Genomic DNA, 25,439 nt, shown 5'->3' on the forward strand with positions numbered 1-25,439 from the left:
TTATAATCTGAAGACTGATGTTTTCTGTTTCAGAACAGTTGACTGGATTTTTCAGTTTCTCATCTCTTAAGAAGACTCTCCCTCTCTGTTTCAGTCAGCTAAGGTAGGCTAGGCTGAGAAATGTTTTAAAGTAATATTGAACTGCTGTGTTTCTGTTTCCATGGTGTCAGTGATTCCCACAGATAACTGGTCTCTGTGTAGGAACACCTGGAGGGCAGGCAAGAACAACCTCTGATTACTATGCTGTGATTTACACCTCTCTTCCCCTTAATAGGTACAGTACCAGTCAACAGTTTGGACACACCTACTCATTTAGGGTTTTTATTTTTTACTATTTTCTACATTGTAGAATAATAGTGAAGACATCAAAACTAGAAAATAACACGAATAGAATCATATAGTATCCAAAAAAGTACATTTTAGATTATTTAAAGTAGCCACCCTCTGCCTTGATGCCAGCTTTGCACACTCTTGGCATTCTCTCAACCATCTTCACCTGGAATGCTTTTCCAACTGTCTTGAAGGAGTTCCCACATATGCTAAGCACTTGTTGGCTGCTTATCCTTCACTGTGGTCCAACTCATCTCAATCCATCTCAATTGGGTTGAGGTTGGGTGATTGTGGACGCCAGGTCATCTGATGCAGCACTCCATCACTCTCCTTCTTGGTCAAATAGCCCTTATGCAGCCTGGTCATTGTCCTGTTGAAAAACACATGATAGTCCTATTAAGTGCAAATCAGATGGAATGGCGTATCGCTGCAGAATGCTTTGGTAACCATGCTGGTTAAGTGTGCATTGAATTCTAAATAAATCATTGACAGTGTCATCAGCAAAGCACCCCCACACCATAACACCATTCCCACACTTCACGGTGGGAATCACACATGTGGAGATCATCCATTCAACTACTCTGCGTCTCACAAAGACAAAAGCAGTTGGAAACATAAATCTCAAATTTGGACAGATTTCCACCGGTTTAATGTCCATTGCTCGTGTTTTTTGGCCCATGCTAGTCTCTTGTTCTTATTGGTGTCCTTTAGTAGTGGTTTCTGTCTGTTACTTGAACTCTGTGAAGCATTTATTTGGGCTGCAATTTCTGAGGCTTGTAACTATGATGAACTTATTCTCTTTAGCAGAGGTAACTCTGGGTCTTCATTTCCTGGGGTGGTCCTCATGAGAGCCAGATTCATCATAGCGCTTGATGGTTTTTGCGACTGCATTTGAAAAAACGTAAAGTAATGTCTTAACCTCTCTGGGATATAGCACCTGGCCAAAAGCCAGGGAAAATGCAGAGTGCCAAATTCAAATAAATTACTATAAAAATCAAACTTTCGTTAAATCACACATGCAAGATAGCAAATTAAAGCTACATTTGTTGTGAATCCAGCGAAAATGTCAGATTTCAAAAAGGCTTTTCGGCGAAAGCAAACAATGCTATTATCTGAGAATAACACCATAGTAAACTAAGAGAGAAATGCATATTTCAACCCTGCAGGCGCGACACAAAACGCAGAAATAAAAATATAATTCATGCCTTACCTTTGATGAGCTTCTTTTGTTGGCACTCCAATATGTCCCATAAACATCACAAATGATCCTTTTGTTCGATTAATTCCATCGATATATATCCAAAATGTCAATTTATTTGGTGCGTTTGATCCAGAAAACACCGGTTCCAACTTGCGCAACGTGACTACAAAATATCTCAAAAGTTACCTGTAAACTTTGCCAAAACATTTCAAACTACTTTTGTAATACAACTTTGGGTATTTTGTAACGTAAATAGTCAATCAAATTGAAGATGGGATGATCTGTGTTCAATACAGGAGGAAAACAAACTGTAGCATGCCTTCTGGTCAAGCGCCTCTATCTAACAGTACACTTCAAGTTACCCTCGTTCAAGATGGCAGTACTTCTTCATTACACAATGGAAAAACCTCAACCAATTTCTAAAGACTGGTGACATCCAGTGGAAGCGGTAGGAACTGCAAGAGGGTCCCTTAGAAATCGGTATTCCCAATGAAAACTCATTGAAAAGAGTGACCTCAAAAAAGAATTGGAATGGTTTGTCCTCTGGGTTTCGCCTGTTAAATAAGTTCTGTTATACTCACAGACATGATTCAAACAGTTTTAGAAACTACAGAGTGTTTTCTATCCACATATACTATGCATATCTTCTGGGGATGAGTAGCAGGCAGTTGAATTTGGGCATGCATTTCATCCAGACGTGAAAATACTGCCTCCTGTCACCAAGAAGTTAACGATAGATTGACTGTCATTTCTCTTTGCTTATTTGAGCTGTTCTTGCCATAATACGAACTTGGTCTTTTACCAAATAGGGCTGTCTTCTGTATACCACCCCTACCTTGTCACATTACAACTGATTGGCTCAAACACATTAAGAAGGAAAGAAATTCCACAAATTAAATTAACAATGCACACCTGTTAATTGAAATACATTCCTGGTGACTACCTCATGAAGCTGGTTGAGAGAATGCCAAGAGTGTGCAAAGCTGTCATCAAGGCAAAGGGTGGCTAATTTAAATAATATAACATAATTTTGATTTGTTTAACACTTTTTGGTTACTACATGATTCCAAGTGTGTTATTTCATAGTTTTGATGTCTTCACTATTATTCTACAATGTAGAAAATAGTAAAAATATAGAAAATCCCTGGAATAAGTAGGTGTGTCCAAACCTTTGACTGGTACTGTATATATTGATTCTTGAAGAATATAACCTCATGAGCTTATTAGTTCAACTGACAAACTCCACGGGAACCCAAAATATAAGCTTGTTTTTCTCTAGTGTTTGTAATTATTGTAAATGTAAACAAACACTGTGTAGCTCCATTACATGGTTAAAACAATAATGTTGATATCATGGATGGTGAGTCCTTGCATCCATAGCTCTGTCTAACTTCTTCGGGATCGGTGTCCCTTCCACAGGATGGTTGAGCTAACGTAGGCTAATGCAATTAGCGTGAGGTTGTAAGTAACAAGAACATTTTCCAAGACATAGACATATCTGATATTGGCAGAAAGATTAACAAGAATTTAAGCTAACTTCACTGTCCAATTTACAGTAGCTATTACAGTGAAAGAATACCATGCTATTGTTTGAGGAGAGTGCACATTTCTGAAGATAAAAAGTTATTAATAAACAAATGATGCATATTTCGGCAGTCTTGATATAACATTTTGAACAGAAATGCAATGGTTCATTTGATCAGTCTAAAACTTTGCACCTACACTGCTGTCATCTAGTAGCCAAAATGTATATTGCACCTGGGCTGGAATAACACATTATGGCCTTTCTCTTGCATTTCAAAGATGATGGTAAAAAAAATACAAAAGAACGGTTGGTTTTTTCTTTGTATTATCTTTCACCAGATCAATTTTGTGTTATTCTCCTACATTCCTTTCACATTTCCACAAACTTCAAAGTGTTTCCTTTCAAATGGTACCAAGAATATCCTTGCTTCAGGGCCTGAGCTACAGGCAGTTAGATTTGGGTATGTCATTTCAGGCAGAAATGTATAAAAAGAGACTGATCCCTAAGAGTTCATCTGAGAGTGGTTACATTTTCCAGGCCCATCCCTCAGCTTTTTACCAAAACAGAGGCAGGACAACCATTTTGTTATTGTTTCATCTGTGGATTTACCCTTTAAACAGCTGCATATTATCAAGATATCAAAGTGTTACCAACAAAAAGGAAAACGATCGGCCAATAGAAAATGCAGCATATGGCATTCATTTTTCACATGTAAATAACACTTTTTAGTAGTACTCAAAGCATGCCAATCCATGAGAGCAGCATTTATTTTTCAACTCGAATCAATGAGCCCAATCAGTCCATGACATCAAAATCAGAAACAACAGAGTAGGGCTGGCTAATAAGTCCTTAGTTTTGGTGTCATGCTCAGGTAGAACAATTTGGGTAATCTATACTTCCATATTTCCAAGACCTATTCTTGAAGATCAAGGGGTTTAAACATTTATTGGAATGACTAAAATTCTGATAGACTTGGGTTTTTAATGTAAAGATATAATTCAATTGTGTTATTATATGTAATAGAAAGCAATGGGTTAGAAGAAGCCTACATAACCAACCCATAAAGTAAAATGTTACGTCCATATATGACCAGCTATGTAAACTTTAACATTGATTTATCCTGTAATAGATGTTGTTCAATTGGTAACATACATTTTTGTCTTCTTCTAATGCCTCTTAAGGGAAAGTAATCTAAAAGTAGCAGAATGTAATAAGATTACGTTGATGAGTTACTTTACTGATTACAATTTTGGACAGGTAACTAGTAACTGTAACGGATTACATTTAGAAATTAACCTACCCAACCCTGGTCTGCAAAATGTATAGTTCTGAGAGAATTCGTATTTTTCAAGTCCCAGATCTCAGTTTTGTGATGTCATCCTCTTTCATGACTCAATAAGTATATCACCTTATATACAATTATTTTTGATTGACAATCCAGAAATCCCACTGGCAAAAACTGGTTGAATCAATGTTGTTTCCATGTCATTTGAACTAAAACATTTAATGTGATGAAGTTGAATCAATGTGGTAAAATTCTTGAATTTGGGAATATTGTATTTTTTTATGACATGGTGACATTTGTTTTTGATTTCTTGTTCGTTGACAACTCAAGTAATTTAAATAAAAACTGGACGTTGAGCTGACGTCTGTGCCCAGTGGGTTGTGTTATTGGATTGCAGATGGAACCGTATAGCACTAAGGTAAAAGGAGTTTGCGCAGATTGAACTTTCTGATTATGATTATTTTTTAATTGGAAATGGACTTTTTCACAAATCTGACATGCTGTATCTCACATATAAAGGACCACCTAAAGAGAAACTCTATATAAATAACTCATTTTTTACCAAAATGTCAGATAGAACCTTATAGTGCCGAGGTCACAGTATGCTGAAGCCCTTCCCGTCAAGAGGCAGACGTCAGTAGATTTTCATCACCTGAGAGGGAGGGTTGTTTACAGGAACTAGTATTCTCCTAATGGCTGATTCATTTGCATTTAATATAAAATCATAATAAAACATATGCCATTAGGCAGATGCATTTATCCAAAGCAACTCACTGTTGTGCGCTAATACATTTGAACATAGGGTACAAGAAGAGCAGGCTTCTTACAGATGATTTGCAGAGGGAAGGGTGGAGAGAGAGAGTAAAGTGGTGGAGAGAGAGAGTAAAGTGGTGGAGAGAGAGAGTAAAGTGGTGGAGAGAGAGAGTAAAGTGGTGACATGTTTTGGGGTCAATCAGATCACAGATCACGTCACGACAAGTGTTTACAGTAGTTCTCAAGCAGTAGGGCAGGAAGGTCCTGAATCAAATTATCTTCAACCGAATCCCGAGGTGCCCAGGGAGATACAGCCACTTCGTTCTATCCGTAGTTCCCATGACTCACCGAATTTGGTTCGTTTAACGCACTCACACACAGTCTCTGTTTCAGCCAGTGTCTCATGGCCTGTATTTCCAAAATAAACTCAAGCGTTGCAACACAAGGTGACTATCTTCATGCGGCGACACACCAAACCAGTTCTGCAAGTACTGTCACTTTGTGTATAACAACAAACAAAGGCACAGTGTATTGTGACATGCTGTACCAAGGATATCATCCACAATCACAGTAACGGCGCTTTTCCTATAATAACAGAGAGAGATTTTACATGAATGCCATAGGCCTACTAATATTTGCTTAGTGTGTAATGGGTACTATTGTAATATATCTACTGCTGTACATATTGTATCATTTGTAGTATATCTTTTAAATTCATCCGTGGAAATACGTATAGATTGAATTTGGATTACTGTTACAGTTCTATTTGGGTTGTCAATTGGATTAGTTCTGACACATATTTTTTTTGTGTACTTGTCTGACATTTTACTGACATTTAGGAGCTAGTAACGTAAGCATTTCACTGCACCTGCTATAACATCAGCTAAACTGTGTATGCAACCAATAAACTTTGATTTTATTTGAATATTGTACTTCATGACAAACTGGTAGCTGTTCAAATAAGGAAGTCACTGTGTGTCACGTTCTGACCAATGTTCTTGTGTGTTTTCCTGGTTTTAGTGTTGGTTAGGACGTGAGCTGGGTGGGCATTCTATGTTGTGTGTCTAGTTTATCTGTTTCTGTGTTTGGCCTGATATGGTTCTCAATCAGAGGCAAGTGTTAGTCATTGTCTCTGATTGGGAACCATATTTAGGTAGCTTGTTTTGTGTTTGGGTTTGTGGGTGATTGTTTCCTGTCTTTGTGTCTATGCACCAGATAGGACTGTTTTCGGTCCACTCTTTCCAAGGAAGAAAGCCGTTACACTGTGACTGTGGTCTGCTTCAAGTAATGGGAGTTGTACATTTATATATAAACTATTGTCTGACCTTTTCCTACATATGGCAGTCCAGGTGTGAGTGTAAGTGTGTGTAAATTTCTCAACAAACCTATGGTGTCTAAAATTGTACATTATGGTTAGGGGGACAAATGTTAGTTTGAGCAAGTGCATGTATTTGTGACGAGATACTTCATGTGAACAAATGAACATTATGAATGGATGGTGTTGTGCTGAAATATAAGGATTTCATCTCACAGTGGATGAGGACTTGTTTAAATGACAATCAGCATTCATATTTGTTTCATATTGTTTCAAATTTTCCAACAGTAATTTGACAATCTGCTTAAAACACAGCTCACATTCGTTACTGCGAACTGGGAACACTGGTTGAATCAACCTTGTTTCTAGAACCAACGTGGAATAGACGTTGAATTGACTTTGGGTGTTGGGTGCTCTCTAACCCTCCATGACCCCTCTGCTCCACTCATCATCAGTAGGACATATGCGCTGCCGTTTCCAATATTACGCATCTATTAGATAACAAGCTTACTTTCTAGGAACAGCAAGTATTCTTAGTGATCTGCCAAAGGCATGCTTGAAAAGAGAAATAGTTGTGTTTGGTTTGTGTTTGGATCACAGCTGAAGATCATGGATCAGAAAGGTGGGAGGTGCTGTGTACACGTCTCAGCCAATAAAAGCATTGACCGTCTGAATGAGAGGATGATACATTAGTATTGGCCCCAAGCATCACTCTGGAGGCACACGAAAAGACCCTCATTCAGCTCACTGGTTCGTGTGTGTGTGTGTGTGTGTGCTCAACTCCCTTGTATTATCCTTCTTGCATTGCGGTACTGTAAACATATGTGTCAATTATCCTAACAGAAGCCCAATATTCCAAAAATAATACTTAAAAACAAGTAAACTATTTATGATCAGTTATTAGAATGTCTGTATAACATTTGTTATGTTTACCAGCCTCTCATCAAGCAACAGCCAGTTATAGCTATATCTGATTATCCATGTAGGACTGTATGTCACAAGATTTACAATAAAAGTTTATTCAAAAAGAGTTCAATACAGAGAAACATGAGAACCTTTCAATATCAAACAACATAGCAAAAATATTTACAAGTCATTTTTATTTTGGGAAAATCTTAAACACAAACAAACACAAACACATTTCAAATGCACAGACGTCTGACCTGAGAATACCATGGAAACCAATCAAAAATCACTGAGTAATCACCAAAAAGACCTATATCACTGCAAACAAAACCAGAGATCTGAAAGACAGCAACAGTTAGTATGAAGTCAGTAAAGACAAACACACAGAAAAAAGGGTGGAAAATGGGACAAGAGAGAGGTGGACATAGAGAGAGACAATATAGAGAGAGTAAGGAGAGGAGAGATATTGGATGAAGTACACACAAAATGGGGAGAAAAGAGAGAGTGAGAGAGAGAGAGAGAGAGAGGAGAAAGGAAAAAAGCAAGACTCAAGCAGTCCCTTTATCTTTTCTTCCTTTCAGACCTTTCGTAACAGGTGTATCTCTGGAAGGGATGGTAGGCACCATGTTGGTCCCCCCCCAGCCAGTCCCAGTGGGAGAAGAACGGGGCAAAGTTTGCCCCAGGCATCTGGTGGTGAGCGTCATGTTTGGGGGGTCCGCCCCACAGGCCGAAGGGTACCATGCGGTGGAGAGACCAGGGGAAGTTGTAGCCATGGTGGTCCTCAGTGGACACACAGATGGTGAACGCCATGAAGCACCAGGTGGTCAAGCAGTGGCACTGCAGCAAGAGTGGGTCCACGGTGGTCCAGAATCCCACACTGATCCGCTCCCATGCGGACAGGTACTGGGTGACCAGGCTGAAGGGTTGAAGGTACTGGTGGTGCATGGCGTGGAAGGTACAGTACAGCCAGGGGACTGTGGTGGAGGAGATGCCAGAGATAGTACTGGAAGTCAAAGACCACTGTGCACCCCAGGATGCCCAGGAGGAAGCTTGTTAGAGTGGGGGCTTTGCAAGGGAGCGGGATGGGTGGCCTCCACACCACTGGCCCACAGTGGGAGGGAAGACTTAGACCAGGTGTTGTGGACTGTGAGGCCGAGCGTGGTCAAGATGTTGTCCCATGTGACAGGTCTGTCTGGGTGGAGCTTGTAGCGGTTGAGGGTGGGCCAGCTGGGGGCCACGATGTCCAACAGGGTGTAGAGGGTCACCAGGAGGAGGTAGGTGGAGACTGAGATGACCACGGGGAACAGAGGGCTCTGAGGCTCAGCCTGGTGGTACTTCAGGAGGTTTTCCCACACTGGCTGAAGGACGGACGGCTCTGGCTGAAGGACGACTACAAATGGTGGTTCTCTATAAAGTCTAATAATCACAGGTTATTAATTTAGAACTGGGTTGGTTGCAGCAGAGTCCACAAGAATAGCAAAGATCATTACAGCTCTAACGTATGTTTGTTTTCTGCAAAAAGCAAATCATTTGATGCCGTCGTGCCAACTTGGGTAGGGTTCCCTCCTACACCCCCTCTCTCTGGGTTTTAAAGCAGGTGGTCTGTGAAGACCCCTCTTACTCTGGCCAGAGGATCGCTGCCAGGACTCAGGACCTGAGTCACAGCAGCTCTTATTTCTGACCCAGATCTTAGAGAGCTGCCTTCCACCGATCAGAAGTAACTTGAATTTGACTTTGTCAAAAGAGCGGTGTGTTTTCCTTACTGGCATTGAGGAGCAACAATACACTGTTGTCAAAAAGCAATACTTTGGTGCAGTGTCTGTTTAATGCAGAAAAGACATCTTGTTTTGGTTGAAAATACATATTTTTTATTGAAAAGTCGTCCAAAAGACGGTGATAATCTGTCAAATTGATCACATTGGTTAAACCTATTGATAATTTGATTAAAAACAACATTTTTAAAGACGTTTTTTAAATGTATATTTCTCTCTTTCTCTTATTGACTTGTTTTGAGGGCTAACAGTAATACATAATAGAAAGATGTCAGAAGTCATATTGAGTTCAAAGGCTCTACTTATTAATGTTAAATTACACTTGGCAACAAAAATACAATGTTGAATTTATGTATGTTTCAGCTTGCATCATACTGCTGAGAATAAGGTCTGATTGTTGGAAGTGAAAAGAGGCAAGTGGTCGGTCTGTCTACCACAGAGATGGTTTCTATGGTGGAGCTCAAGTAATCCCTTTCTAACTCAAACAAGGCTTTATATAAATGTTATATCTAAATTAACCTAATAAATGGGCAATAAATTCTGCTTCAGTTTCTATGATAATTGCATATAAACACTGTGTTTATGTGCAATGGCACCACTAGATTTTGTGCTGTCTGGCACCACTAGATGTTGTGCTGTCTGTCACCACCAGAGGGCAGACAAGTACCACTGGAAGAAAGACGGCTCTGCTCTGTACCGTAGATAGTTGTTTCCGAAGGGGTTTTTCACTGACATCATTGGAATCTTGATTCCAAAACATTTCATTTTGTGGACACACAACCCTTTTCTGAGGGTTGTGGACACTCAATGAAAACGTATGTTACTGTTTATTACTGTCGTCTGGGCCATAGCTGTTCCACATACATTTTAGGGAACAAAAATGTAACAACAAGATAAACTCATGACACAACAACAAAGTAATCTAATTCTCCAATTTACAGATTTTCATTTCAACTTTGAAGGGGACTCAGTGGTCTCTATGCAATGCGAGAGTAATTCAATTAATGCAATGCGAGAGTAATTCAATTATTAATTCATTTCATTAGGACTTCTTATGCTTTTCCCCTCTCACCTCCTCCATGGGGACATAACATGTCTCTTCTGCGTAGTATTTTTTAATTTAGCTTGGCCAACTCTGAAGGGAGCAGTTTCATCACCCTAACTAACGGAAATACATTTTAGCTGTGGAAGAGGAGGGCGGATAAAGGGTTGAAGACACAGCTGAGATCCACCCTCCCTCAGGTGAGGTCTGTAGGGGCATGAAGGCTAAACAAAGAACAAGCCTGCATTGCTGAAGCACCCGAGGCTTAGTCTCCCTACTGGTGCTATGCAGGGAGGGAGCAGGAAACCTGGTCACAATGCGGACATGGTGGATGGGTAAAAGACACGTTTTACAGTTTTTCTCAGTTGCTAAAACACTAAAACCCATTGGCTGAACAAAGTTCTCAGTTGCCTGGACTCATTTAGATAATTACACAGCCTGTTGTCAATACCTTAAACCATTTCACATGGTAAAACACAGTCTGTTGTCAATACCTTAAACCATTTCACATGGTAAAACACAGTCTGTTGTCAATACCTTAAACCATTTCACATGGTAAAACACAGTCTGTTGTCAATACCTTAAACCATTTCACATGGTAAAACACAGTCTGTTGTCAATACCTTAAACCATTTCACATGGTAAAACACAGTCTGTTGTCAATACCTTAAACCATTTCACATGGTAAAACACAGTCTGTTGTCAATACCTTAAACCATTTCACATGGTAAAACACAGTCTGTTGTCAATACCTTAAACCATTTCACATGGTAAAATACAGTCTGTTGTCAATACCTTAAACCATTTCACATGGTAAAACACAGTCTGTTGTCAATACCTTAAACCATTTCACATGGTAAAACACAATATGCAGATCTCACTTAGACTTTTCAGCAAAACTTTAAACACATTCTCATTCTCAAAACACATTCTGCACTCTAATGCACATGTCATCTCTACTGGTAAACACAAGTGGCAAAAATCAAATACAAATAGAGATCATATGTCATTGATTGAAATCAACCATTCAACATTGATTTAACCTGTTTCAAATGATGCGACACAACCAATATAAGCCAGTTCAGAGAGCAAACAGGTTGTTGAAGGTGGGAAGGAGAAAGTATGAAAATGGATAGAATAAACAATGTGAGAGGACGAGGACGAATGCGAGGTGGGTGACGAGAAGGAGGGCAAGAAAGAGAAAGAGGAAGACAAAGAGGAAGACAAAGAGTGGAACTATCTGATGAAATTCGAGCAACAGTTATAGACCATGTTCTTGTCCATGGACTGACAATGAGGGAAGCAGGACTTAGAGTGCAACCCAATTTGAGACGATTTTCTGTGTCCACCATAGTAAGGACATTCAGAGAAGAGAACAGGTACAGTTTACTACTGTATTTTTGTAATTGCAAATTTACTGTACTACACTATATGCAGCTGTTTCAATAGACATTTGTAAAGTTAATCACTGTATGTATTGTATTGCATGAATATGTTATGTAACTACACAACTACTTTTTGTAGAATTGCAAGGCTACCACATGCAGGTGGAAGGACAGCTATATTCACTCTGGAGCAAGAGGCCGTTATAATTGGCATGGTCCTTCAAGATAATGCAATACGACTCAGAGAAATCCAGGAACGAGTGATACAAGACAACACACACTTCCAGGGAATCGACAGTGTGAGCATTTCCACAATTGACCGTGTCCTCCATCGTAACAGGATGCGAATGAAACAAGTAGACAGAGTACCTTTTGAGCACAGCTCACCAAGGGTGAAAGAACTGCGAGCTCAGTATGTGCAAGTAAGTGTGCATTCAGAAACATCTACTGTAAATCCAGATTGTCTACAGTACTAACACATACTATGTGAATGACATTACTCTTCAGTACATACAATGTATGTGAATCAGAAGCCTAATTGTACTCTACAGTATAGTACTGTCTCTGTACGACTTACAAAATCCTACATACAGTATATTGTATTTCTACACAGACAATATTTGACTTGGAATCCTTGGACAGACCCCATAAGTTCATCTTTGTTGATGAAGCAGGCTTCAATCTAACAAAGAGGAGAAGGAGAGGCCGAAACATGATTGGACAGCGGGCCATTGTTGAAGTCCCTGGTCAACGATGTGGCAATGTCACAATCTGTGCTGCTATCAGCAACCATGGTGTTCTACATCACCATGTTACACTCGGGCCATATAACACCCAGCACCTTCTAAGATTTATTGACAATCTAAGAGATATTTTCTTTGAGCAGCAGGTTCAAGAGCAGCAGGGTCAAGAGCTAAATGAGAATCCCATTCCCACCTATGTGATAGTGTGGGACAATGTCAGTTTCCACCGAGCTGCTCAGGTAAGGGAATGGTTTAACATCAACGGGCAGTTTATGAACTTGTACCTCCCTCCATACTCGCCTTTCCTGAATCCGATTGAGGAGTTTTTCTCCTCTTGGAGATGGAAAGTGTATGATAGACAACCCTACACCAGAGTAAATCTGCTGCAAGCCATGGATTTAGCCTGTGGTGATATACAGTGGGGCAAAAAAAGTATTTAGTCAGCCACCAATTGTGCAAGTTCTCCCACTTAAAAAGATGAGAGAGGCCTGTAATTTTCATCATAGGTACACTTCAACTATGACAGACAAAATGAGGGAAAAAATCCAGAAAATCACATTGTAGGATTTTTAATGAATTTATTTGCAAGTTATGGTGGAAAATAAGTATTTGGTCAATAACAAGTTTATTTCAATACTTTGTTATATACCCTTTGTTGGCAATGACAGAGGTCAAACGTTTTCTGTAACTCTTCACAAGGTTTTCACACACTGTTGCTGGTATTTTAGCCCATTCCTCCATGCAAATCTCCTCTAGAGCCTGTTAAGGCTCGGGACAATACTGCCCCCTTTGGATGAATTGCGTGCCCATAGTAAACTGAAAATAAATCTGTCCAAAATTGCTAATATATGCATATAATAATTATTATTGGATAGAAAACACTCTAAACCTTCTAAAACCATTTGAATTATGTCTGTAAGTATAGCAGAACTCACAGGGCAGCCAATCTCCCAAACTAGTTTTGGAAACATGAAAGTTGGGGCAACTTTGACGTCATCGCCCCCACCCTTCCCAACCAGCTATGGATCTGGAAACACTTTCTATGTCTTCGACTAGATGTCCTCATTCAGTAGAGCGTTTAATTGTGCAATCCCGCAAGCTTTGACCCTTTGGGAGGCAAAAAAGTGGGTGTCGCGAGAAAATACATGCGCGTTAGGGCGCGAATTGGACACAGACCTCCTCTGTTCCAGGTTGCCTGAGAAGAATTGCTTTTGTCCGGTTGAATCGCCAATTGTTTTGTACGTTTATAACATCCTAAAGCTTGATTCTGCACTTAGTTTGACCAGTTTAGTCGACATATAATATGTAATTTTGAAGTTTTGATGCGCAACTGTTCGGGACCAGAAGTCATTTTGGATGCATTTCAGCTGAAAGTGTTAGCAGATGCTAATACAAAGACACACGACTTGAAACAAAACAATGTATTGGGTAAGTATGACTCCTTCCACTACATTCTGATCGAAGACCATCAAAGGTAAGGGAATATTTATGTTGTAATTTTGTATTTCTGTTGACTCCAACATAGCGGAGAAATATTTTTTACGTCTGAGCGCCGCCTCAGATTATTGCATAGTGAGCGATTTCTGTAACGTTAAAAATAAATGTGACACAGCGGTTGCATTAAGAAGCAGTGTATCTTTCTAACTATATGTAGAACATGTATATTTAGTCAAAGTTTATGATGTGTATTTCTGTTATCTGGCGGAGCTATCTATAATTTCTCCGGACATTTTTGAGGATTTTCTGAACATGGCGTCAATGTAAACGGAGATTTATGGATATAAATGGCATATTATTGAAAAAAACATAAATGTACTGTGTAACATGTCCTATTACTGTCATCTGATGAAGATTTTCAAAAGGTTAGTGAATTATTTTTCTTTTAATCCTGCGTTTGTGATTGCATCTTTTGTTCGACAAAATGGCTGTATATCGTCTGTGTCTTTGTGGTGGTTTGACATAAATATGTGCTATATTTTCGCCGTAAAACATTTTAGAAATCCGACTCGCTGGGTAGATGAACAAGGTGTTTATCTTTCATTTGAGCTATTGGACTTGTTAATGTGTGGAGGTTAAATATTTCTACGAATAATTTTGCATTCTGTGCGCCACCGTTTTTCAGATGAGCGGGGGGGGGGGGGGGTGGTGCCCCTGGGGAACCTGTACCGTTAACACGCTAGAGCAGTGATGTTTTGGGGCTGTTGCTGGGCAACACGGACTTTCAACTCCCTCCAAAGATTTTCTATGGGGTTGAGATCTGGAGACTGGCTAGGCCACTCCAGGACCTTGAAATGCTTCTTACGAAGCCCCTCCTTCGTTGCCCAGGCGTTGTGTTTGGTGTCATTGTCATGCTGAAAGACCCAACCATGTTTCATCTTCAATGCCCTTGCTGATGGTAGGCTTTGTTACTTTGGTCCCAGCTCTCTGCAGGTCATTCACTAGGTCCCCCCGTGTGGTTCTGGGATTTTTGCTGACCGTTCTTATGATCATTTTGACCCCACGGGGTGAGATCTTGCGTGGAGCCCCAGATCGAGGGAGATTATCAGTGGTCTTGTATGTCTTCCATTTCGTAATAATTGCTCCCACAGTTGATTTCTTCAAACCAAGCTGCTTACCTATTGCAGATTCAGTCTTCCCAGCCTGGTGCAGGTCTACAATTTTGTTTCTGGTGTCCTTTCACAGCTCTTTGGTCTTGGCCTTAATGGAGTTTGGAGTGTGACTGTTTGAGGTTGTGGACAGGTGTCTTTTATACTGATAACAAGTTCAAACAGGTGCCATTAATACAGGTAACGAGTGGAGGACAGAGGAGCCTCTTCACGAGCCTCTTACAGGTCTGTGAGAGCCAGAAATCTTGCTCGTTTGTAGGTGACCAAATACTTATTTTCCACCATAATTTGCAAATAAATTCATTAAAAATCCTACAAAGTGATTTTCTGGATTTTTTTTCTCATTTTGTCTGTCATAGTTGAAGTGATGAAAATTACAGGCCTCTCTCATCTTTTTAAGTGGGAGAACTTGCACAATTGGTGGCTGACTAAATACTTTTTTGTCCCACTGTAGGTGAGTAATCATGTCAGGGCTGGATACGGCACACAAGAAGCTTCTTCCCCCGTTGCCTCAGGAGGGACAATATTGCTTGTGATGTCGATGAAGTACTCTGGCCTGACCCAGCCCAAAGACAAGAAGAAGCACATTGATCACATGTTTACTCCTTTGATTTTTGTTCCTTTTATTATTGTATACTGTAGTACAGTGCATTGTAGGCTGTATACTGTACAATGGACAAATGGTATGGCCCTGAACATTGTGCTTTCCATTTATTAACAGTACTGACTGCTCAATAGATTTTGACTGGTTGCAGGTTCATTTAAACAAAGAACGAGAATTACAGTATCACAGAGACAAAGGACAAGTTTGTGAGATGCAGGCTACAGTACTGTAAAAATAGGGTACAAGAAGGAGGAAAAACAACATTGCAAAGAGCAAAGCAGAGTAGTAATTTCTGATCAATTTTAAGCTACTATGATAGAACATGTTTTCATTCATCAAAAGACAATGACAGAAAAATATTTAAAAAAATTTAGATTAAAAATGTACTTCTCCCTGGGAATTGTATGTTTTGAACAATGTGTTTTCTATTTTTCGGTGTATTGTTTACTGACTGCTTGAGAGTGTATATCATTTTGATCACTTTGTTTCTGATTTGAGAGCAGTGTTTGATTTTGAACACAGATAAAACTGTTTTGAGGCGAATGTTTCATTTTGCGAGAGGAGTCAGAGGTTATGTAAATAGTGCTTGAAGATGAGGTTTTGTGTTTAATACAGTGACCCCCTCTTATATCATTACCAAGCCAGGCAATGCCAAGAGCTGAGCAAAGAAAAGAGTCCCCTCATCCAGCTGGTCCTGGGGCTGAATTCACACTGAAGCCTCAGGACCAGAACATCCAATCAATCAGGATAAACCAAATTAAACTAAATTACAACACAGTCCAAACAAAACTATATTGCTTATTGGGAAACACAAGCACAGACACAACGCAAAATGCAGTGCTATCTGGCCCTAAATCGACAGTACACCGTGGCTAAATAGTTGACCATGGTTACTGATCAAAACCTTAGAAAAACCTCAGTGAGCACAGCCACAGCCATTGAGAAGGGTAGACACAGGAAAACCTGGCTCCCTGTAGAGGAAAGGCTGTGAAACCGCTGCACCACAGCAGAACCTGAGACACATTCCTGATATCAAAAATATAAAACAATTAGAGAGTGTCATTTCCCCAGATTTGAAACCCTTATTCAAGGTTTCAAAGTCCTCTCTGATGAGAGTAGGCTACCCATCCTGTTGGGGGAGGATGCAGAGAGCTGTGGGTTGGCAGCGCACTACATTGCTGCCTGCCATAAGTTGAGGGACAGTTGGACAGTTGTTACTGTTGGCAATATGTACATTGTTACATCATGCCAATAAAGCAAATTGAATTGAATTGAGGGAGACAGAGAGAGAGACAGAGAGAGAGAGAAAGAGAGAGACAGAGAGAGAGCACACTACAATTCTGCCTGCCATAAGTTGAGGGACAGTGTCTGACTAACCAATAAAACTGCACATGTACTCTACTGTATGTTTATTGTTATTGTTGAATGTATGGTTATTTTGACACTTGGTTATTGTTGTTACTGTTGTCCCGTTGACCATTTTGATTCTCATTTTTATATTGTAAATATCCAAAATAAGCTTCAGCAATATGTACACTGTTGCGTCATGCCAATAAAGCAAATTGAATTGAATTGGGAGAGAGAGAGAGAGAGAGAGAGACAGAGAGAGAGGTGAACCAACATTCAGAACAGTGACTGATGAACTCAGGGAAATTAAGTAGCGCCATAAAATTCCAATTGAAAACCACTTCACCTTGTTCTCCCATATTCTTCATAAAGAACATATCCTGTACAATCCCATTCAATGCAGCTAAGACACATATTGTACATAGATCTATTTTCAGCTGGTGTGGTGCAGTATCTCTCCACTGGAGTAACACTGAGGGCCTCCTGTGACTAAAGTGAACCCACAGGGGACACCAGGGCCTATATGGGAACATGTTTTGTTATTCACGGTGCCACCGTTGGGCCTTTGATTAAAAGCAGAGCAAGAAGACACAGTTACCATGTTACCATGGGTCTCTCACCTGTGGAATTAATTAATTATTGCTATGGCGATGAATGATGACACGTCATGATTTTTAGATAAACAAGCCATGCTGCAACCTCTCTCAGATCACACGAGCCCAGGATTCTAACCAGGTAGGAACACCACGTCTCCTATAGAGCTTTTGTTATGTCTAACCATATGCTACTGTATGTCTGTAGAGTAATAGCTAAAATTTGTACATGTCGCCTATTGTGTGCTTTTGAATACTTGCGGCCATAGATTTAGACTTAACTCTGACTTGATTTGAATAAACGTAGACTTTAAACTGTTTTGAAATGGCTTTTCCCTTACACTTTTCCCCAGCAGGTCGTGAAGACATTGTCCTCCTATCAGCACCATGCCAAGCCAACTGCAGAGTGCCATGGACGCACTCATAACAGTTTTCTACAAATACTCCGGGAACGACGGAGACAAATACAAGCTCAACAAGGGAGAGCTGAAACAGCTACTGAACAGTGAACTCACTGACTTTCTCATGGTAAAAAAGCTGTTTAATATTCATCATTTATCAATCTCAATATATGTTGACATTATTTTGGTATTCTCTTCACCAGACAGTGTTTAGCAATTGAAAGGCCCCGAAACACTATTTAATTGTTAATAAATGTATTGGTCACATGCGCCAAATACAACAGGTGTAGACTTTACCGTGAAATGCTACTTACTTACGGGCCCATTCCCAACAATGCAGAGTTTAAAAAGTAAGACAAATATTTGCTAAATAAAAAGGAAATAGTGAAACAATAAAAACATTAACGAGGCGATATACTAGGAGTACCAGTACCAAGTCAATGTGCAGGGGTACGAGGTAGTTGAGGTAATTGAGGTAATACAGTAGGTACATGTAGGTAAGGGTTAAAAGTGACTAGACAATCAGGATATAATAAACAGAGTAGCAACAGCGTATGTTATGTGAAATTGTGAAAGTGTGTCTATGTGTGAGTGTGTATGTGTGGCGTCTATATGCATGTGTGTGTGTGTGTGTGTGTGTGTGTGTTTATTTTTGTGTGAGCGTATGTAGTGTGTGTGTGTATGTCTGTGTGTGTTGGAGTGTCAGGGTAGTGTGTGTTGTCTAGTGAATGTGCATAGAGCCAGTCCAAGGAAACTGTAAAACACAGTAGCATGAATAGAAAAAAACAACTGTATCATTTATATTTATATTCATCTGTTTTAGCTGTGTGTTGAACCTCAAATAAGAAGCTAGCTGTCTTGAATTACAAACCTTCTTGTGCCATTTAGATGAAATCATAACAGCATTCATTTCATGATGAACATTAGTGATATTTCTGCTGTACTTATGGATATGTTCGGGGGCTTTTTGATGCTACTTGATTACCCATTGATTACCCATTGATTACCCATTGCTTACCCATTGAAAGATGAATTAGACAACCGAATACATATTGAATTTATCAGATTCACTCATGTCAGGATTGTACAAATCCATGTGGTCTGTTGTGCTAATTTGTTCCAATTATAGACCTACTACACAACATTTGCATGATTCTTAGAGACGTGGGAATGTTGTTTATCTGTTCTTCAATATGCCTCAGTAGCTAGAAAGCATATAATTACACTCTTAGAAAAAAGGTTTCCAAAAGTGTTTTATAGCTGTCCCCATAGGAGAACCTTTTTTGGTTCCAGGTAGAACCCAAAAGGGTTGTACCTGCAACCAAGTGGGTTATTCAACGTGTTCTCTGATGGGGACATACAAAGCAGAACATAGTTGATTAAGAGAATGGTAGAGTTATCTAGTTATCCAAAAAGGAAGGCAAGAAGGAAACATTAATGCAAAGGCACCTTATTTGACATTTCTTGTTCTACATTACGCTGGATTAGTTTAGCCTCTGTGAAGTTTTGATTTCTGGTTAAGTTGAGTGTAAGTCTCTTGCTTTTGTACTTTTGTGAAAGCAGGCAAGATAGTAGTTACTCTTCACTGCCCTGTCTGATTGTAGTAGGTTGTTGTAGATAACCTACCATGCTGCAGTGGCCGTGATGGTGCAGAGGAGTGGGCGTGTGTGTGTGCGTGTGTGTGTGTGTGGGGGGGGGGACCAACTGGGGACATTTTGTTAGTCCCAAAAGGTCAAATGCTATTTCTAGGGGGTTTAGGGTTAAGGTAGAATTAGGGTTAGATTTAGGGTTAGGGTTAAGGTTAGGTTTGGGGGTTAAGGTTAGGGTTAAAGTTAGGGAAAATAGGATTTTGAAAGGTTATAAATTGTGTGTCCCCACAAGATTAGTTAAACAAGATTGTGTGTATGCGAGTGTGTTTGGGGAGTAAACCTGCCTGTCTGTGTTCTAATGGATGAGCCTCATACCCTGAGAGAATGATTGAGGGGTTGTAGAGACAAATCTCTCCTCCCTCCTTTTTTTCTCTCTACATCTTCTCCCTCCCTCTGATGGAAGGAAGCCTCAGGTGCCTATGCATCATCACCAGTGACCCACATCACCTCCAAATATAAACTTGGACTACTCTCTTCTGATGTCACTAGTCTCCACCAACCGACGTGCCTCTGACAAGTATAGAGACGGTGTCCTGGTAACAGTCTAATACACATTCAGGACACGCCACAAATGGCACCCTATTCCTTATTTAGTGCACTACTTGTCAAAGTGCCAAATACTGACTTTTCACGTAAATTTCAATGAGATTTGTACATATGCAGTCAAGCTGTGTGTGTGTGTGCTACATACCTCCATTAGCTCCATGTCAGAAATCATCCAACGGTCACCATCACACACACACACACACACACACACACACACACACACACACACACACACACACACACACACACACACACACACACACACACACACACACACACACACACACACACACACAAGTGCACATACACACCTCTGATGGTTCTCAGCTTATGGTTCATTGATTATCGCCAGCGTCACTCTGGATTCCAGTGGACATTGGCTGTGTGGTGTGGTGCCCTGCTGTGCTGTGCGGTGCCCAGTCAGTGCCTTTGGCGGTCTAATATCCGGGATGGGCTCCAGCACCATGAATCCAATGACTCAGAGCCTGAGGCGTCTCTCCTCAGATCTCCCCCATCTCCATCTCAGATCTCTGGCTGGGAGATTGACACAGGGCCTAATTGCAGCCTGCTGTCATGAGGGGACTTGATTATTGGCCAATCAGCTGAATCCAGATCGGTCAATGGGCGACATGAGATATGATTCAGGATGGTCTATTTCCTGTCGAGTAGAGTTGTAGAGTGAGTCGGAGGCCTGGAGTAAGCTCAGTGGAACACAATACATTAGAGTTACAGTATAGAATATTTGCTGCTGTTCAATTGTTGTTTTAATTATGAGATATGCCTATATCTTTAGACTCAAAATGATGTTGATCTCAAGGACTTTCAGTCCTTGCATCCATAGATCTGTATATTCATTGGAGAGTGGTTACATTCCCCTAGCCCCATCCTTCAGATTATCAACGTTCAAAATGATTTGATTGGTGGTTAGATCTTTGATTGACTGATTTAGTGATTGATTAATTGTTGTTTCTTTTCATTTCTAGTCTCAGAAAGACCCCATGCTGGTGGAGAAGATCATGAATGATCTGGACTCAAACAAAGACAACGAGGTGGACTTCAATGAGTTTGTGGTTCTGGTGGCGGCCCTGACCGTAGCCTGCAACGACTTCTTCCAGGAGAAGCAGAAGAAGAAAGCCAACTAACAGTTAAATCCGAAATGGCTTCCCCTTGCCTATTTAGTGCACTTCTATTGGCCAAAGCCTCATAGGGCTATGACAGGTCTAAATAGGGCTCTGGTCAAAAGTAGTGCACTGCATAGGGAATAGGGAGCCATTTCAAACTGGCCCGTGGATAGAAATAGAATTAGAAACCAACAGAGGTAGAAAGTAATGAATTACAACCACACCCATCATGCTGAACATTGAATACTGTGATCACTTCTCAATTCCCCTTGGTCTCGGTGCTACTAAAACCACTGCACTATATGTTTGTCAACAGCAGAAGGAGATTAGACTAAAGTCGAAATCATAAATTAACATACTTTTGCTAGAAATAGGATACTTCTGTCCCTCCGACGCATCAAAACAGATGATTTCAAACATGCTGTCACACTACCCTGAGTGCCAGACTGTTTCAGCTCTTAACAACACTTCTGGCCAGAGAACATAACCACAGAGATCTGGCTAGAGAACATAACCACAAAAATCTGGCTAGAGAACATAACCACAAAGATCTGGCTAGTGAACATAAACACAAAGATCTGGCTAGTGAACATAACCACAAAGATCTGGCTAGAGAACATAACCACAAAGATCTGGCTAGAGAACATAACCACAGAGATCTGACTAGAGAACATAAACACAAAGATCTGGCTAGTGAACATAAACACAAAGATCTGGCTAGTGAACATAAACACAAAGATCTGGCTAGTGAACATAAACACAGAGATCTGGCTAGTGAACATAAACACAAAGATCTGGCTAGTGAACATAAACACAAAGATCTGGCTAGTGAACATAAACACAAAGATCTGGCTCGTGAACATAAACACAAAGATCTGGCTAGTGAACATAACCACAAAGATCTGGCTAGTGAACATAACCACAAAGATCTGGCTAGTGAACATAACCACAAAGATCTGGCTAGTGAACATAACCACAAAGATCTGGCTAGAGAACATAACCACAAAGATCTGGCTAGGGAACATAACCACAAGGATCTGGCTAGTGAACATAACCACAAAGATCTGGCTAGTGAACATAACCACAGAGATCTGGCTAGTGAACATAACCACAAAGATCTGGCTAGTGAACATAACCACAAAGATCTGGGTAGAGAACATAACCACAAAGATCTGGCTAGAGAACATAACCACAAAGATCTGGCTAGAGAACTTAACCACAGAGATCTGGCTAGTGAACATAACCACAGAGATCTGGCTAGTGAACATAAACACAAAGATCTGGCTAGAGAACATAAACACAAAGATCTGGCTAGAGAACATAACCACAAAGATCTGTCTAGAGCAGAAACAAACTGGTACCCAAGCTATTGTCACATACCCTGAGGTGATATCACAATAACTGTCTGCTTGGTTAGTTCAATGATTGATTCATTATGTCATTCATCCACCTTTTCATTGATTTTTGCAATGTATTGTAACTATCAATGTGTCACATCTTGCAAAGAGGGAGGGGGGGGGGGGTATTTCCTGTATGTCAGAGACATACTTGAGAATGTTCCTTCCATTCTAAAATGTGCTTGTTTCATGAACCCTTACTGTCACTTAATGAGACATTTAAGTCTAATTACAATTGCACAAGCATGTTTATTATTCATTATTAATTTGCCGTCACATGTAAATGATTGACAGCATATAATCATATGAAAATGATTCGCTTGACAATATTTGTTTTATATTGTGACAGTAACACGGCATAATAAAGTTCTAGTCCCCAAGACCTTGAGTGTGTGTGTTTTAGATTGCGAGTGTGTGTATGTGCCTGTCCTGTGTGTCCTTCCCCATAACTCCTCTTTGGTGGAGTCTTCTGAATATTTCTCAAGGAGAGGTTGTGCTGTGCTTTTGGATGGTTTATGTATAAAGCGCCTGGTGATGCATTCGATGACGCATGATGATGATGACGCAATCCCCATTAACCACCTGGACCTTTCACCACCTGTCAGTCAAAGTGACTCATGACATCCCAACTTCAGAAGAAGTCACAGTGGCAGTTTTTCCTTGGGGATTCATAAAGTACAACCACGCTAGAATGTATAGGAGAACAACATTTTATTTTGACAAAAGTCATTTTAACCCCTAATCTGAACCTGAGCTTTTACACTAACCTTACACCCAACTCCTGATCCATTAGAAGCAACAAAGCATCTTTAGCTTTTAGAAAAGCACCATAGAAGAGCAATGTATTGTTAACAACAACGACATACTGTATACAGTACCTGATTAATGATCTCTACAGTCCTAAAAGTATCCCCTGTTGTCTGAGCTGAAACCATAACATTTAGAATTAGTAGTCTTCCTTTATTTTTTCAGGTGCCCAACCCCCTCTCTCTACTCCAACACAGAGATCTGTTATTGAGTATCCTGAAGGAAAAACATTCATGAGCCATCTACGTACGTACGGATTCACGCGCCACACACACACACACACGCACGCACGCACGCACGCACGCACGCACGCACACACACACACACACACACACACACACACACACACACACACACACACACACACACACACAGAAAGTTAATTTCTATTTTCTGTGTGATTGGTTGTAATTGAGCGGGATAATGAGCCTGTCCCCCCTGGAGGAAAATGATGTGATGATTATCTTTTTTTTGTGACAGCTGTAATCATAGAGACTTGGAAACTTTACTTATTTTTCCATGATTCATAGATTCTGTTAAAGAACTTGTAGTCGGTGTAACACCATTCTTATCTTTTGTTATTATCAACCCCTTTGATGTGGGGTTGTGTCATCTTTCCATTGGAAGCATAATAAACTAGTACATGCATTGCATAGCTTGTCAATCTCTTCATTTAATATGTGTGTACTGTAAGTGACTATAAGAATAGTATTTTTTACATCATGGTTTACATGAACCATCCTTGTGTAACACGCACGCACGCACGCACACACACACACACACACACACACACACACACACACGCACCCTCCCTTTTGACTGCTGTCTCTCCCCATCACACACACACACGCACCCTTCCTTTTGACTGCTGTCTCTCCCCATCACACACACACACACACCCTTCCTTTTGACTGCTGTCTCTCCCCATCACATACACACACATACACACACACACACACACACACACACACATACACACACACACACACACACACACACACACACACGCACCCTTCCTTTTGACTGCTGTCTCTCCCCATCACACACACACACACACACACACACACACACACACACACACACACACACACACACACACACACACACACACACACACACACACACACACACACACACGCACCCTTCATTTTGACTGCTGTCTCTCCCCATCACACACACACACACGCACCCTTCCTTTTGACTGCTGTCTCTCCCCATCACATACACATGTCTCTCTCACTGTCAGAAAGACTCTATTTCTTTAGTGGCAACATTTATGTCTTCCTCTCCTTGTCCTTCTCTCCAAACCCTGATCGGACCCTCAGTCTGTGACATCTACAAATGGCTTGTTTTGCCATTCAAGCGTAAACTACAATCATCTATCACTCCCCTCCCATCATGTTATGCTTGGGATGGGGAGATGGAGGGTTGTGATGGTAGATTTTTCTTTTCACAGCCAACAGCCCGTCACTCACACTGGAACACTTTCAGATGGTTTCTTGTTTTTGGTATTTGTGTTTGTCTCCATGTCTTTCACCTCACAATGGGGCTTCATAATGGGAGGACCAGCTCTTAGTGGTGGCTATAATCTGTTGTAGATATGTGATCCTTCTCTTTCTAATCCTGAATCCTAAATGAAGACAAAGCCTGATAGGGTACTTATTGACTGTCAGCGATAGTTGCAACCAGGGTCTATTTAAATCCCAATGACCAGGGATCAGCCATTTAGTATTTTGTGGTATTTTATTAGGATCCCCATTATTTACTGCTAAAGCAGCAGCTATTCTTCCACAAAACATAAAACGTTACATAATACAGAACATTAATAGACAAGTACAGCACAAGGACAGACAGAACTACATAAAAAGCCATCGGTAGGCTGCTGCAGATACAGGGAAATGTTTCCTTCACGGGGGACTAAGGACTTTATGTTCAAAGACACATATCAGCCCATTAGAAAAAGAAACACAAACCACAAAATCCAAGGTTGTCCTTTACAGTTTTTCTCCATATGCCCTTAAAATAATGTAATGAGGGAAAGAGAGAGAAAGAGAAAGAAAGAGAGGGTGAGAGTGAGAAAGCAATAGAAGGAAAGAGGGACAGAGGGAAAG

General features: G+C 40.5%; 1 protein-coding gene and 1 pseudogene across 1 annotated transcript; one reads left to right on the forward strand and one right to left on the reverse strand.

Annotated features, from left to right (window-relative positions):
* Positions 1 to 7,876: 7,876 nt before the first annotated feature.
* On the reverse strand, positions 7,877 to 9,084 carry LOC135517041 (cholesterol 25-hydroxylase-like protein 2; annotated as a pseudogene).
* Positions 9,085 to 17,782: 8,698 nt separating this feature from the next.
* s100z (S100 calcium binding protein Z) lies at positions 17,783 to 23,981 on the forward strand. Its single transcript, XM_064940972.1, has 2 exons — positions 17,783 to 17,935; positions 20,987 to 23,981. The coding sequence occupies exons 1-2, from the start codon at positions 17,795 to 17,797 to the stop codon at positions 21,143 to 21,145; spliced, it is 300 nt and encodes a 99-aa protein (XP_064797044.1). The 5' UTR covers positions 17,783 to 17,794; the 3' UTR covers positions 21,146 to 23,981.
* Positions 23,982 to 25,439: the final 1,458 nt, after the last annotated feature.

The sequence above is a fragment of the Oncorhynchus masou genome, chromosome 28 (genome assembly GCF_036934945.1).
Source record: "Oncorhynchus masou masou isolate Uvic2021 chromosome 28, UVic_Omas_1.1, whole genome shotgun sequence".
Taxonomy (NCBI): Eukaryota; Metazoa; Chordata; class Actinopteri; order Salmoniformes; family Salmonidae; genus Oncorhynchus; species Oncorhynchus masou.

Excerpts from the sequence above, each read along its gene's own strand:
- s100z (XM_064940972.1), top strand. The coding sequence starts at position 17,795 with ATGCCAAGCCAACTGCAGAGTGCCATGGACGCACTCATAACAGTTTTC. Across the intron at positions 17,936-20,986 it reads AACTCACTGACTTTCTCATG|TCTCAGAAAGACCCCATGCT; the intron begins GTAAAAAAGCTG and ends TTTCATTTCTAG.